Here is a 17,130-nt window from a genome sequence, read left to right on the forward strand (position 1 = left end):
CTGCAATGCTGTTCATTATGGTGCCATTGGAGCATGCAGTCAGCAGAATTTTTAATGCGAAGTGGGCAAAAATACGACGCTTCGTGCCCATACAGTGAATTGATTTCCTGACTTTGGTCTGCGCAGGGACCCATCATCGACGTTTATCTCTTCCTAATGGGTGTGTACGAGACTGTCCATATTATATGGGCCTCATGGCTGTCCCTGCCGGTAACTGTGAGTTTGTTTATGTGGGTTATGTAAGTTCACGTAATGGTGAGCCTATCAGTGTTTGTCCTCCCAGAACACTGCTCCGTGGAGTGCTTTTTTGACAGGAGGCATTTATAAGCTGTCTGCTCAGTTGCCTAACATTATGCCAATAAAGACTATCTAGTGTGGCAGTGATCCACTTGTTGTTTTTACCCTCTTTAAGGCTCATCCATGAAAGACAGAGGAAAATACGCTTTTCAACCCGTCGTTTGTCTTCAAGGGCACAATAAATCTCTTTCAAACTGTACTTAGAAGGCAAAGCGAGGAAGGGCAAAGAAACATAAACAAGAGGAAATGCACCCTCTCGTGCTTTAACGTTATGGATGTTGTGTAGGTTAATGGCTCCAAAGAGTTATCCGAATAGCCATGCAGATAATCTGTGTGACATTTGTTTGGATAAATGGCAATCTAAATACCCAAAGGAGATGGATTGAAGGGGTTCATCAAATACATTGACATTTGGAAAAATAGTTGAACACCTCTTGCCTGTGTTATTTCCTCAACCTGCCATTTGTCCGTCCGCTGGCTACATGGGAGGGGAGGAAAGGTCCGTCTCTCATTTTGAAAGAAGAGGAGAGCGAGGCCTGACTGCCCAGCAGGGACTAATGTGTCACCGCTGATTGATGGGTCATGAAGTGGGGGGAGGGATAGGGAGGAAAGCAGAGCATGATGGGGCTTTCATCATCTCTCTGATGCTGTGACATTCTTCCGTCACCCCTTCTCTTCCTCTCCCTTCACCCGCTGCAGCCGTCTTTCCTGACATTTCCTGCACATGGCTACAAGCAGTGGCTGCAACAGAGCTAAATGTACCTTTGGAATTAATTGAAGCACGTGCCAAGCTGTACAAATAAAGAAAAGTACGGGGAAAAAAAGACTCTGCATCTCTGCTGAGGTAAAATGGCTTTCATTTTTCTGCAGCGGACTAATGACATGAGCTGCTGGGCTACTGGGAGGCTGGGTTTTAGGAGAAAGAAAAAAAGGATTTTGCTGAGAAAAAGATGTGCAGCAGCAGGTGTGCACATCCCTACAGATACTGTAACATTTAGACCTTTTTTAAAGGGAACAGGGAAATTAGTGTCTGTACTACGGCAAGACATTAGGGTCCAAAATGAATTATGCCAGCGCATCAGCGAGGGCAGGAGAAGACAGGCGGGGGAAAATGAGCCCATTAGAGCGTTGTAATTAGACAAATGAAAGAACAATGTATCACGAAACACGGACCTGATTGAAGTAATAAATCATGCCTGTGTGCAGTTTATCTGTGCACAACATGTCTTCAAAACCTCTGAGGCTTTTGTGGGTAAGCCGTGAAACCCTGCCAAAGTCTCATAACCTGACAATCTGTCCTGTGGGTGGATCTTTCGTCGTATGTACAAAAGCAAAAAAGGTCATTTACAGCTAGTGTTGCTTACTTAGGCGGAGAAAAGGAAAGCTAACACCCTCAAAAGAGTTTCACGTTGCCAAGTTTTCATAATGAGATCAATGATTTGCAGGTTTCCCCAGGCAGACGGTAACTGGTGTGGCAGAAATACACATGCTCACATTCTCACACCAACTTGTACACATGCTCATACACGGTGAATAGGACAGTGGGAGAGGAGGCCCACTGTTGTGCGAGGCGGCGTTAACAAGTGTGTATCTTTGAGCGCGTCCGTAGGGATCGGCTCCCATCAGAGCGTGGGCGAGCGGGTGAGAATCTAAACACTGACAGGAGGGGAATGGAAACAGAAAACGTGGGGATGGAGGTTTGGAGGAGGGGCGGCTCTCCACCAATTAAGACTGCGCCAGACTCATTCTGCCTCGAATTCTTAATTGGATGCACGGCTGTTCGTGTTTGAAACTGACACTGAATGTGTGTCTGTTTGTGTGCGTGCGTGCGCGCGTGCGTGCGTGCGTGCGTGCGTGCGTGCGTGTGTGTGTGTGTGTGTGTGTGCCTACATGCACAAGCAGGGTTGGATCATGGAAGAAGACTCTTGATAGATGGAAGGAAGGAGAGTGAGAATAAAACAGAGCACAGGAGAGAAAAAAAAGATGTATGTGTATGATAAGCAAAGCTGACATCAGGACCCCAATTAGAGGCCAGTGTGCCTCGATGCTACTGGTGGAGCGAGGCGAGAGAGAGAGAGAGAGAGAGAGAGAGAGAGAGAGAGAGAGAGAGAGAGAGAGAGAGAGAGAGCTGGAGAGTAATTAAGGCACAGTATCCAGAAGCTCAGTGGATGTGCTAATGAGTGCCACTGTGCGTGTATTTATGTCAGACACATGTGACATATGAATGATGGGTGGCACGTTGTCATATGAAAAATACATTTAAAGAGATTCATCATGTGCACATCCGGAGGTGTGGGAATTCAGTGGGAGGAAGAAAAGCAAAGAGATACGCTCAGGGCGATATGTCCATGAGGCTTTTATGGAGCAAAGCTATTTGATTTTTTTCTTTGACTCATTTGCAACAAATATAAATATAATTTATTTTCTATTTGTAATGCCACATATGGTCTATATATGATCTAGTGTAGTGGCAAATCAGATCTAGGTGAGAATGAATCTATTATAAAAGCTTTCCATTGTCAGAAGATACAGTTTCTGTCAATTTGATGATCAACTAGTCATTTATCAAGTACAAATATCAATAGTTCTCTAGTCCCAGCTTCCCCCGTGTGATTTCATTGCATTATATTATTGTAAACAGAATATTGATTTGCTTTGTTTCACTTTATTTCTGACGTTTATAGGCAAAGCAATCAATCAATTGAGAGAAAGAAATAGATGAATCAATACTAAAAAGGTATATATGCCTGACTGTAAAGTCATATTTCAAATATAATGTTGTTCATTCGGTATCTACAACAAATTGAGTTCTGATAAAAGCGTAAAATAAAGAAAATTTTTGTAGGATTTGCCAGCTTGTTATATTTAACGTGCTACAAACACATTTTCGGCTGGTTCCAAAAAAGACAGTTTGATACCAAACATAGTGTGGGAAAAAGAAGTGGTTGGCACACTGCACTACTCCAATCTGGCTCTCTAATTACTGACTGTTTCATTTTCAGAAAGGATCTTTGTAAAAACAGAAGCCTGTCTTTTGTACTTGTTATAAATGTTTAAATGGGAGAAGTGCAATGAGCAGACTTATGTTTTCTATTATTAATCTGCATTGTTGGCAGAAGGGCAGGTCCCTCTTTTATACGCTATATCTTGGATTAGCTTTCACATTTGTTTCTGTGTGTCTCTGCTAACTGGCATTCTTTGTTTTGAATCCCAAGTAGGACAAAACCATCCATAAAAGACATTTAGGAAGGCTAGTTCAACTAAAATGCCTCGTATGCATTATCATCATCATCCATACCTTTGTCTTTCAGCTCAGTGCCACTCCTTCTGTCACGTCATATCTGTCACTGCGCTTACTTAAACCCGGCTAAACTGCCTTCTGTTTTATTCAGTCCATTAAGCCCCTGCCGGAATGATGCTGTAACATTTGATGGGCTTGTGTACACTAGCAGGATGAAGAAATGCTTCTCATGAGCTAAATCCAGTGAGCTGGAGTGGAACAGTTTGGTCTGTGTGTGTTTGCACTGTAGGTGTGTGTAAAAGAGCGAGACAAAGAGAGAGTGACAACATGGAGAAAGGAACGGAGATACAAATTAAGACTAAGTCACATGTGTGGAGCGAAAGACAGGGACTCCATGTGAGACTACAATGAGACTTGGCTGCCATTCTTCTCACCAATTTGGCTCAAAAATGTCTGAGCACTTAACCCTACAGAGGAGATAGACTGCGTGTGTGAACACAGAAACACAAACACCTTTTAGTGACTTGAATTAATAAGCCCCATAGCAAGCTATGGACAGTCTGACAGAGAAAATAGACCAATTACTTGTCTGGAACCGTCCGCTTAGGGCTCTGGAGGTCTGCGAGTCTGAGGGGAATTGGAGGGAAAATACCAAAATTCAATCATTTCAGTTTTATCCTCCATTTACAGTTGCTTTGTTTCCATTCAGTGCTTCTGTGATTTATCAATCAGGGAGCGAGACAAAGATTGGGTGCCACGTGTTGAATAGAAGCCTGACATGACTGATTTTGCGGCATTGACCAACTAACGCTGGAAATGTTTGTTAACAGCACAATGACTTAATCTTAAACCAAGCCAGATAGCTCTATAACTTGGGAGTACTACAGAGAAGACGAAGTTCAGTAGATGTACTCGTGTTTGGAGTGACTATGGGAGAGGATTAAAAAAAGTAAGAATACTCAGACTCTGGCCAGAAAACACAATCTAAACCTCTCTCCAGTGTTTACCCTTCTTATCATCCTTCATTCATCTCCCCTTTTAACTTTCCATTTCAAGACAGCTATGATGTTCTGACTGTCAAGTGAAAACACCTCACTCTCTTTTCTTCTTCCCTTTCAGCCACGTCCTTAACGTTTTATTTCAACTTCCTCTGTGGCTCCTTTCCTCCTCCATATCGTAATAATTACCCTTCTATCTTGGCTTCTCTGCGATCTCTTCTTTGCTTCCAACCTCTATTTACATGAATAAATAAATATGTGTGTCAATAAAAGAGCTCTCTGTGAGCCGGGACAGCCTGTAAGGCAGAAGCCTATTATTTTTATTGTCAACAGCATTGAGCAGATTCATGGGAAACTTTTTTTTTTTTTTTGTTTGGCAATACCTCAACATATGGGTGCATAAATCAGAAACCGCCTTATCTCCCTCATCTCCATCTGCTCTCTTCAATTTCAATATTCCCAGAGACAATAAGCATGCAAAAAGTAGGGGACCACTCACCTCTCTGCACCAGCATGCTGACCTCGCTGCCTTTGGACACTTGCTGAGCATGTCCACCACCTGGTTGTGAGACATGGTCTGCACGTTTCTCTTGTTGACCTCCACGATGATGTCGCCCTCCTTGAGGCCACGGCAGCGCGGGTAATCCACGATCTGCTTCACCCTCTGCCCTCCGCCTCCCCCCCCCCCCCCCCCCCCCCCTGGACTGTCGGCGATGGTGAAGCCGAAGCCCTTGTCTCCTTCTCCATGTGTACAGTGATGAGCTCTGGTTGCGTGGCGATGGAGGAGGCCAGGGTGACCACGTCGTTGGGGTAGCCTTGATGGGAAGAGGTATCGGAGGCCACGTCCGCGGAGGGGCTGTAGGGTCGGGGGAGGCCGTTGTGGGGCGCCCCTCCGTTTGTCGAGCTGTTGTTGTTCTGACTGCCGTGGCTGGACGGCGAGTCGTAGCTGTTGAGGGCCTCCTGACCGTTGACGATGATGGGGTCTTTGTTGTCGAGAATGGCCACTGAGGTGACGAGGCTAGTGTTGGGGTCATCGGGTCAAAGGGCAGTGGGTAGCCACGGCACAGCTCCAAGTTCACCATGGAGCCGATAGGGATGGACTGGAAGATCTTCACAACTTGAGCGTGGGTGTAGCCGAGCACACAGATGTCGTTGACACTCACTATCACATCGCCTGGGAGGTGGAGAAGAGGGAGAAGTTATCATTTGTATGAAAGGAATTAATTTGGCAAAGCTTTTTTTTTGCTTGGAATATATGGTTGATATACATTAAACAGAATATATATATATTTATGTTTTGGACTTACAACGGTTTAATGGATCAAGCGATTCATCAAATAATTGGGAATCAACAATAAAACGAGCCCTATTCCAAAACCTAATATATAAAGTAAACCAACCTGTCTCCATTTTGCCATCCAGGGCGGCAGGTCCATCTAAAACTAGGCTCTTGATCTGCAGGAACTCGTCTGGCTCGTCGCCTCCGACCACGGTGAAGCCGAACCCCCGGCGACTCTTTTTCAGCTTGGTGTTGATGAAAGTCCCATTCAGCTCGGATCGGTTCCGAGTAAAGAAAGGCTTCCCTCCTGGACACACAGACAGATACATTTCAATCTTTCAGATGCACTGATGGAAAAGCCAAACCTGGTTTTTACATTGCCAACAATGTTATAACTATTCTCCATTAGGGGATACACTCATGCATCTGAGCTTCTGTATCTGGCAATTTGGCAAGTAAATGTTTCTCCTAGTTCCCTTGTAGGCAGTCCCTTTATCTGTTTTAAATTGTGGTTGTGTATAAAAAGGTGTAATTGAGAGGCACGACATTTTTGTACAGAAATCAAATGTCTTGTGACACTCTTAATGCATGAAGGTCACATGATAAAAGCATTTGTATGAGGCTGTGCTATAGTGAATGGCTCTTGCCAACAAGATATCTCCACCATTCAATTTGATTGGTTGTGAGCGTTTCATTAAAAAAAGCAATATCCATGGAAACCACATTTCCCAGCGCTCTTAAGTCATGAGTAAAGTCTGTAGCCAATTACTCAGTCATCCTCTTTCTTCTTGTACCTCATTATCTGGCATTAAGGGTATGAAAGAAAGATATGAGATGAAATCAGTCCAAATCAAAGTGAGATATTCATCCGCCGCTTTTACTGCGCAACGGGGAACAACAGTTAAAAAAGAGACCGTCAGAGTGCTAATCATTTATAAATGATCTGTTCTTGACAAGCTACATGAATATGGAGATGCAAGCACAGTGGAAGGAAAGCATGTAAGCGAGCAAACAGTGCAGAGAAGGGATCAACAGAGGAATGTTTGCTTGTTGACCAGAAGTGCCACATTTGGTTAGTGTGACTTAGTTTATGCATTCAATGAAAAATTAATTACCCTTGGAGTCAGTTTTTGTCCTTGAATTTGTGAGGATTTTGTGCTGCATGTGTTGTTATGTGTGCAGGGACTATGAATAAACCTTTTTTCAGGACAAGAAGGATGTAACAAAACAGTGAACATAGATGGCGACTTTATCCACGAGAGACACAGAGAGAAAGAGAGAGAAAGAGAGAGACTAGGAAGGAGGATAAAGGGAGTTTGATGAAGAGATTTCAAATGACGCCTGTTCTCAGGAGGAGTGTCAAGGCCTAGGTTGGCAAAGGGGGAGGGAGAGAAAGGGTGAGATAGAAAGACACAAAGATGAACTAAGCCAACAATTCAACCAAAGCAGAAAGGGGCGGGAGACAAAAAAGAAGATGCAGCTAGACTGAGAATTTCAGCTATAATGTAAAGAGATTGATGAGAAAAAAGACGTCCCACTGAGCAGCGAGGGAGAAAGAGGGATGCCTTGGCTGGGCTAATTAGACAAGCTGCTGGTGGGAGGCTGGTATAAAGGGAGCTGGCAACCAGGAGAAGGAAACACACGGTGACGGCTAGACACTGAAGGTGTGTGTAGCGCTAATGGGTGGGTGGATTCAGGCCTATTATTTGATGCAGGAAAAGCAACATAACAAAAGAGAGGTTCCATAAGAAGCAACGGGAGGCCACAGGGGGGGGGGGGGGGGGGGGAGGGGGGTGTGTATATACAATGAAACGGTGCTTCACAGAGTTTGGTTAAGAAAATACAAACACTGCCTCGTGTCTACTGTATAGATGAGTAGAATTGTGATCTACTCATTAAGAATATATGATGACATGTATACAAAGAGCAGCTTAATAGCCTATTCACAACTTTATAATAACTCAAATACAGCCTTAAGCGCTGGCTCAGGAAAAAAGAAAAACTATAATGTAAGAGTTACATTTTAATATAACAAATGGAAATAAGCTGGGTGTTAGGAAAAACTAGTCCCGTTTTATAGAATTTTCAAACTTGACATAAAAGGGGACTTACGCTTTTGTCCCACGGCGTTGGGCATTGGTGGTCCTGTTTGGGGTCCCTGTAGGTCTCCTGGTGGTTGGCAGCATAGTTGGCCAGCGGGGCCCCTGCCAACGCCGACTCCTCGATCCATTCTGCAAAAGCAAGGAGGCACATGTTCTCTAGATGGGGTCAAGACAGGTGCACAGCCGCCCTACTTATGAGAGGAACCGGGGCTGGACGACATGTCCTTCTGCGCTGCGTGTTTGAGGAAATAGCCATTTTTTGTCTTTCTATGATGCCAGAGGAAGAATAGTTCTCTGTGGGTTGGATACATTTCCTGGTTTGCGTCTAAAAAGAAACCTTCCCCACAGGACAACAGGGGAAGGGAAGTAGTAACAAAAATAAAAACTACCAAGATATGACGTCGGGTTCAACAGGTCGCTTCATAACTTCATGTAGCTTTTAAAACAAAATTAAAGATCCTATTGAAAAGAAATAAAGATCTGTGAAAATGGAGCGATCCATTCCCTCATAAGGGCTACCATCTTTCATTAATCACCTTGTTACGGCATCAAGGCACAGATCAGCCTGCAACCTTCATTAATATTCTTAACAGTGAGATAGAATCAATGCAGAAGCGGAAAAAAACTGGGTAAAAAAAACTCAGCTTGAAGGTATTGAGCTTTTTTGAAGAAAGCTTTAAGACTTGGGAAAAATCCACAGGTAATCGAGTGGAATCGAATGATTTCTGCTGACTGAGCTGAAGCTGGGGTTACGATGTGGATCAGCCCGCATTTACAATTAATCTCTCTACGGGGGGGTCCTGTGAATGCATAAGGTATACGTCTAGGAATAGGTGCAACCTGAGGTTACCTATTAGAAGTGTTTTGGCAGCTGTGCGAGCTAAATCCTCACCATTATTACTGGTAGCAATTAGGTGGCAGAAATCAGGTAAGAGGCTCTCCTTATCACTTTCAGTTGAAGAAAAACGTACCTGTCTTCACCCAAAAAGCTTTTAAGTTATTACCGACAACAAGTGTCCGATAGCAAAACTGACATTAACTACAAAAAGAGGCTGAGCGGTACAGCCGCAAATAATAGTTATGCCTTTATGGAAGGGCACTTAGCAAATCATAAGGCAGTAGCAGGCGACATTAACAAACACAGTAGCAGTAGTTGCAGTAAAGAACACAATCTCACACATATATAGAGAGACGTACGCAGACAAGTCAGTCACACACATGAATAGAAAGAAAGGAAATGACGCCCTTGGTGGGGGCACGTGAACGAACCTCGGATGTAGCGCTCACCTTCAGGTGGCTGCTGGCTTTGGGGCTGAGGCTGCTGAGGCTGCTGCTCCAGCTGCCTGCGCCTCTTAGCCTCCAACATGGGATTCTCATACTGGGTCTTCCTGTTGATATGACTTTGGGACGGCGGGAAAAAGGAAAGCGTAAATTGGGGGTTGAAAAATAAGAAATAAAGTTAGGGGAGAACAGAAAACAGGATGTAGGACACAAGGTAGGTTTCAGTAGGAAAGTGGAGGGAGAACAGACACAGAGGAGAGGATAAGGTAATAGAGGAGAGAGATGGATAAGCTTTGATTAATACACAGTGGCACAATACACATGCATCCATCAATACGCACACAGTAATCCTCTCTGACACAATCACGTTCGCAAATCACATCAAATAAATCCCATTTTCATGATGGCTTAATTTACAGGCGAAGCTACAAACATCTTGACATCACAAACTAGCCCCGAGAAATGACACCTGAATGCAGCTGCATTGTACAGCACATAAAGGGAACGGTGAGTAATTTATACTGGAAAATATATATTGCAGATAGAAAAAGGAAGGAAGGGAAGGGGGGGATATTGAAATGCTACAGCCTTGAGCCCCCAGGTGCTGCTTTGAAAAACATCGAAAAATGCATGAAACACATTCGTATTAATGCCGAGGCCACGGGGCATCACACGACATGAGATGCACACACACATATGCACACATTCACCGCATGTTTTCCAAAATGATAATGACACAAACAAAATGGCCTACATTTTCCAGTACACAAAAAGACCAAAATAGCTGCAGCGCAATCTGGCTGTGACAGCAGGACTGTACATACATTAGAGAAGCTCCTATTTACAACGAGATCTAGATTCTCTTTTGTTAATATAAAAAATGACGGGAAGACAAATGCTAAATGGTTGTTTCTTATTGTTTCTCTATGTGCAGCGTGTGTATTTGCATCCGAGTGTGCCTTTACATACTGTATGTCACTTACTCAACATAGTAGACCCCATACACTGGATCGTCGATTTTCTCCCATCCTGGTGGAAGTTCTAAAACAAGAAAAACAAACATAGAAAGAGTTGGAGACGGATTGAACAAGGAACACTGAAGATGCCACTGGAGATCTTTTGCCTCTCCATTGTGCCTGCCTGTCAGTCAGCCTCCAGGGCCGGAGTCACTCAACAGCTACACAGGCTGTCGGGCTGTCGTGCTGACGCCCCCCACCCCCCCCCACACCACTCCTCGTCCCCTCACAATGGTGACATTTCCACACATCAGATAAGAGCAGAGCAAGACCCTCTCGGGCAAAAGGAGGGATGGAGAGATGAGAGGAGGTGGGAGAAAGGAATGGTGATGGGGTCAGAGAGAGGACGGGAAGGAAAGAACAAAGAAGGAGAAACAGGTGGAAGGAGGAGGGGATACTGGGGGGGAGCAGGACTTGGAACAATCAAGGCTTTGAAACCATGGTATGATGTTTTATTTATCTTAAAATGTTCTTGTATGATAGTTTTCATCTTATATGTTTGTATAGTTTTGTAATATTTAGGTGTGGAGAGCTGAAGGTAAGAATGTCATAGCACGGTGCAACTGCCTGTTATATGTGTATATGACAAAAATATATCTTGAATCTACAAAATATATTTTTAAAAGGCTTGAGTCTGGTAATGTGCTGCTAAGGTGCGAAATCAATAGAATGTTTTTTAAGCATCAAAACATTCACTTTTCTTTTTGACAGTCTAACAAAGAAGCAAATATCCGATCAATTTGATGACTATATTAGTGAAAAGAAGACTGTCCTTGGCTGGACAAAGTGAAAGTGTGGCTGTGTTTTCTGTCTGATAAAGATTGTGAGAGTCACGCTTTGTGCTGCACCTTCAATCCTCTGAAAAACATCTTCATTTGAGGAGGTCGCATTGGACGCAGCTGCTTACTCACAGTGATACAAAATTCATGATAATCAGCGCTGATTAGGAAAAGAAATGGATCCGACTGGGCCCCACTTCAACAGCCTGTAATTGCCCGATGGTTCACTGTATTTCTACAGTAATGCCGTTATCTCCGGCAGAAACACAAGATTACAGCAGCGTTGATTATTGGCCGGCTTCCACACAGATAATGTCAGAGGCTTCTAATTGGCTACAAACACAGATTGTCCAATATCCCCCCTCCTGTGATCAGCTCAGTTTTACATATCGTTACCCCTAGCCAATTAAGCACTGCCCTGTGTGCGAGTAGTTGGTAATTACAATCATCCAACATGGAGAGCCTCCCTCTGCTCTCTAATGAGGAGGGCCCTTAGTTGGAGTGGAGTCAACAGCAGATGCAAAAAAAAAAAAAAAAGGAAATGTTTAAATCGTATGTGCATGACCCTAAAGATTGCAGCTTGTTACACCAGGCTTGTTACACCAGGCTTGTTAACCTTAACTTGAACTTGCTGGTTTTTATATGTTGATCTGTCTGTATAATTGTTAGTGTAATAGAGGTTAAGAAATGTGTTATGTGTATGTTAATGCCCAGGGACAGCAGATTGAAATAAATTGATAGCTAAATCTGGTTTAAATCATGTCTCTTCTTTTTGAGATTATATTTCATGCAGAGTTCTTGTTTATTAAAGAACATTATAGAACTTATAATAATAAAAATGAGACAAATCTGCAATCAAGAGTCGTCAATATGATGTTTGTAAGCTATTCGAGTCACTCTAATTTCATATTTTCTCAACCTGCTTCATTCCTTTTCTAACACAGAAAGCACATGCAGCTAAGAAATGAATGCAAGGTTAAAGCGTTGCTGTTGGTTACAGGGTGAGCCCCCAAAGAGAGCACGGTGAATCATCAATCTGATTTTTGAACTGGAACGTTGAATGCAATGCGGTCCTGCATGGCCTCGCGCAACATTTTAATCACCCACTTGATTTCACACTGCACTAGTTCCGCCCCTGGAGGAGCACCTGCGTTTGTGCGTGTGTGCGTGTGTGTGTGTGTGTGTGTGTGTGTGTGTGTGTGTGTGTGTGTGTGTGTGTGTGTGTGTGTGTGTGTGTGTGTGTGTGTGTGTGTGTGTGTGTGTGTGTGTGTGTGTGTGTGTGTCACAGAAAAAGCCTGGCGGAGTGAGGACATATGCAGCAACCATCATAACGACTTTGTACATTACAGTGAGTGTAAACACAAATGAGAAAGACCAGGAGAGAGAAATGTCTGTCAGTCATTATGCAGGGTTTTCCTCTCACACTGCCTCCCTCTTTCCTCATCCCACCTTCCAGAACATATTGTCAATTCAGCGGGTAGTCAAGCATGATGAATTACATGTTTAACTATTCGCATCTCATTCTCTTGATACTGTGCTGAGATTGATTTCTCTGGAGTAAGCATGTAGTACACGGGCACTGTGTGTGAGTATTTATTTATGTGTGTGTGTGTGCCCTTCATGTGTGTGTGCCCTTCCTTCATAAGATCTGCCCCTCCTCAGAGAACTGAGGTTAATTGCATTCCTTTGCCCACTCGTATTGGATTGTGCTGATCAATAATTATTGAACTAGTCATCCAGTGGAGCAGGGCTGATCTGATGGTTATAACATGGCAGCTGTTTAAGAGGCTTATCTACGGGATCTGCTAACAAGACGCTCTGCACACGGCCGCTTCACCATCACGCGCATCGTCAAAATGTTCTGTCCCTGACTTGTTTTTTTTGTTGTTTGCTGAAACACCTGCCATTCAGAAATAAGAGCTAGAAAAATACTGAAAGTATTTAGATAATATTGATTAAATTAGCTTTACTACTTCAATAAGTACACTTACCCACCCCCCATTTTCCTTCTGCTGGTCTATGGCCTTGTAGAGGGTAACGAGGTACAGAGTCACTTAGATAAGCGGGGGAGTGCATCTGACGAAGAGATAGGTTGTTGTGCTCCCTATCTCTGTTTCTTATCCTATATCTAATAGAACTGCTCGGGTCTTGATAGATTGAGTGGGGAAGTTCATGAGATCTTTCTAGATCAGGGGTCAGGGTCTGTGTCTGTGTATTCTCTTTTTCCGATTAACCCAGCCAAATGTTTTTTCTTCTTTTGTATCTATATCTACGCCGGGAGCCGGAGTCGAGGCTGATCCTCTTGCTGTAGTCCTGTGTCTTGGATCCTCTATCCTGAGTTCTGGATTAAGTCGTGGACTTCGGGTCGTGGCTGAACCTGTCTCTGCGGTCCTGCCTTGGGTCTCGTCATGCTGCTTCCCTGATGGCTTCCACAGGATTGTAGCTGACATCCTCGTGGATTCATCTTCTGATTACAGACACAGGCATTTCCTAACCTTCGGTCTATATGCTGTAAAATACATTATCTCTTCGATTTACACACGGCATCTACTGCACGTCTGTCCGTCCTGGGAGAGGGATCCCTCCTCTGTTGCTCTCCCTGAGGTTTCTCCCATGCTCCCCTTTAAACTTTGGGTTTTCTCTGGAAGTTTTTCCTTGTACGATGTGAGGGTCTAAGGACAGAGGATGTCGTTTTTCTCATACTGATATTCTGAACAATCTGTGCTGTTGTATTTGCTGTAAAGTGTCTCTACTGTAGGCTATTTTTATTATATGTACAGCACTTTGGCTCAACCAAAAATCGTTTATAAATGTGCTTTATAAATAAAACTTGATTTGATTTGAATAACAAATATACTACGATACTTAAACAGGGTTCCTTAATATGTCCCTGACCCTGGCAACAGATGGTAGATGGACTGCATTTATTTTGCTCTTTACCAGTCTTTGCAACCCCTCGAATACTACAAAAACACAAAAGAATAATATGAAAGATATTTATAGATTTGATCCCTGTATTTCAATGTTTCAACCACAAAGGTCTGCTACCACCATTACTGAGTTGCTCCTGATGGAATGATGTCTTCCATTACCTGTTCATAACGGAGCAGGCAGTTTGCAGACACCATTATCTGCACAAGAAGCCGCGCGGCCGTGTCTGATAGGTTAGTTAGTGTTCTGATGGGCTTCAGGGAAAAAAGGCCTGTTGCCGCCTGACTCGGACAGACACCCATTAGCAAATCATCATTACAACAATCTTCCTCGGATCAGCCCTTGTCTCTTTTGTGTGACATGACGAATCTGCAGAAGTGTAAGTGTGTCTGGATTGCTGCTGGCATGTGGGTACGTTGACAGTTGTGCTCAAGGCTGTTTATTTAATTAGATTTTTTAGACGTGAGTTTTTTTTTTATTGTATTAAGTCTGCTTTTCTAATGCATTTGCTAAAAATCAAAAGGTTAGCCTTTGGTAAAGGTCATCTCTCTCCAACTGTGGAGTAAGACTTCATGAGCCACTGGTGGTGATGTTGGGCATGTCATTATGTAGATGTGTGATCCATTTCTAAATTGAGATACAATTTGAATTGCAGATTGGGTGGTGTTAAGATGAGAGAAGTTCTTACCTAAGTCATTGTCCAGCTCTTCTGTGTGGACCCCTTCTGCTCGGAGGGACGGACAGACCAGCAGCACAGAAGGGTTGTTAAATGAAAAGAGAAGGGGGGGGGGGGGGAAAGGTGCACATCTGTGAGTCAGTCAAATACATCTGAGAGATAATCACAGCCAGAGCCTCAAAATGGATCTGTGTGTGAACGTTTGCATTTTGAGGGGAAAGAAACATGATCTCATTGTTAACAAATAGTTGTACTCTCTGTTTGCATGCATGTTTTTGTGGCTTAAAGCATCTGTGTTAAATATCTCTGAGCAAGGAGGGCATTACGGATTGGAGCTACATGATGTGGATGATGCATTTCGTTCCTATGAAGCTGTGGGGCATCTTGCTCTGACGAACAGCTGAAAGAAGGAGCAGAGCAGTGACACCCAATGACTGCTCGCCATCTTCTGTGACCCAACACTGACACCTAAAGGCTGCTGGGGGAACTACTGCGCTGCTGTAAACATCTGTCACAGCTTTGTGAAATAGGACAATAAGGTTGTTTTCTAACCCATGTTTATGTTAGAATCTACTAAAAAAACATCTAGTTGATTGGACATATGTGTAAATAGAAGTTTCCTTATTTAATCATAAATGTAAATGTATTTAGGTGTCTTTCTCGAAATGTCCCTTAATAATAAAACAACAGAAAGAGAGAAACCTATATATTTGACATCTGACAGAACTAAGTTAGAAGAAAAGTGTATAAATCAAGGAATGCCTTAAGGCCCGTTTAAGTGTAATGCATAAGCAGAGGATTTTACATACACATATCAAATGGTATAGGGAAATAAGGCTCAAACATGAACGTACCATCGTCTTCACATTCTTCCAGGGGTTTCTGAGGCTTGTCAATGCACCGAGGGTCTATCCAGGAGGTGGTCTTTGTATTGTGGCTAAACAGAGAAAACACACACAAATACAATTACCTTACGGGGATAGAAATAATGGAAAAACGCTATACTTTTACATTTGGTATGTAGCAAGGCAGATGTCTTAGAAGTTGACAAGATTGAATATTATAGTGAACTGAGGGGCAGGACTATTTAGTCAAGTTATACATATCAAGAGATGTTGAAATGAGGAATCAGATCTGTTATTGATCCATTGGTTCCTTCATAACTATTTGGTTCACAGCACAACAGATCTAGCATGGTCTGTTTGAGGAACAGCTCTTACACTCTAATGACAGACAGATGCTTTTTGAAGGACAGAAGCTGCTGAGCGAAAGGCACAAAATGATTCCATTATAAAAGACTCTCACAAGGTCACCCCACTTATTACAGAAGTAACTCATGTAGTGAGTATTTTTTAAAGCATTAGGATCTGGGTTGAATTCAATCCCTCAAAGTCTTAAATTGCAGACTTTATTTCCCATGCTCTTACTCCACTATATTCCTAGATTTAGTGGCTGCATATGCTGAAGAAATGAATAGCATGTTGATTTATGCTCCATTATGTTGTTTGTGATGGATCAAAAGCTTTCAAATAGTATCCAAAGCATCATCATTTAAAGACCGAGTTATTGCATGAAAGCCTGAGGAATGTGTTTAACGACTTGATGTTGGATAGCAAAGTGGAACTCTGGTAGTTTATGTCTGAACTTTCTGATCTGCAGAACCATTTGTTTTTTATTGAAAATGTTTACGTATTGGCTTTATATGTATAACCCGAAACAGACTATATTATGTATCCCAGTTTCCCCCATTTTAGAATGAAATAAGTCAAACGTTTTAGAACAATTGAATAAAATAAAATATACAATATGTATTCAAACATAAGAAAGCAAAGTTAGAGTGTGCAATAAAAAAGATAAGGTAATTCAAATAAGAGTTTTATTTAAACATAGGAAGTTGTAGTTAAAATGTGCAAATTGTACTATAAAATAGTGCATTTACACTACAACATATAAAGACATTAATGCTCAATTGCACAGTGTATGTACATATGCATGCAAAACTAAATGTTACGTTGTCTCTTTGGTACTTTCAGGAAGTGAAGCCGTGATCAGAGCCACGCTGCGTTACGAGTGTGAACTCACTCTATATAGTAGACCTCTCCGTTCTCGGTGTAGGCCATCTCCCAGTTGTCAGGCAGAGTCCCCAGAGGGTCCTCCGGGGGAGGATGGCTCAGGTTAGAGTTGGAATGCTGAGTGCTCTCCGTGGTGGCCGATGGTGAGGGGGTTCTCCCAACGTAGGGCGGGTCACTCCGGGGGGCGTAGGGGCGCACTGAGTGAGGAATCTCGTCTAATTCACTAGAATCTCCTAAAAGGCCAGGGAAGCACATGGATTGGTGTTAAGAGCAAAAAAAACACTTTCGGGATCAGAAAGTAGCAGTGGGAACAACTCAATGCAACAAGAGGAGTCTTAGAAACTAAATCTAACACATACTGTCTTTCTAAACTTTGCCCTGTGTGAGATAATTGATATTTCTAAAGAGCACAGGTTTTAGAAAGTTACGCTAACATGACAGACTGTAACACATTTTAA

The 17,130-nt window shown here is 42.9% G+C and overlaps 1 protein-coding gene across 1 annotated transcript in view; it reads right to left on the reverse strand.

Annotated features, from left to right (window-relative positions):
• Positions 1–17,130, reverse strand: part of magi1b (membrane associated guanylate kinase, WW and PDZ domain containing 1b) — a 129,580-nt gene that overhangs the window by 21,121 nt on the left and 91,329 nt on the right. Inside the window, 12 exon segments of the mRNA XM_079680586.1 lie at positions 5,036–5,068; positions 5,071–5,277; positions 5,280–5,574; positions 5,580–5,710; positions 5,937–6,122; positions 7,928–7,966; positions 7,969–8,046; positions 9,205–9,317; positions 10,182–10,239; positions 14,613–14,648; positions 15,455–15,537; positions 16,683–16,905. Coding sequence (XP_079536712.1) covers positions 5,036–5,068; positions 5,071–5,277; positions 5,280–5,574; positions 5,580–5,710; positions 5,937–6,122; positions 7,928–7,966; positions 7,969–8,046; positions 9,205–9,317; positions 10,182–10,239; positions 14,613–14,648; positions 15,455–15,537; positions 16,683–16,905 — 1,482 coding nt within the window.

The sequence above is a fragment of the Notothenia rossii genome, assembly GCF_949606895.1.
Source record: "Notothenia rossii genome assembly, chromosome: 5".
NCBI lineage: Eukaryota > Metazoa > Chordata > Actinopteri > Perciformes > Nototheniidae > Notothenia > Notothenia rossii.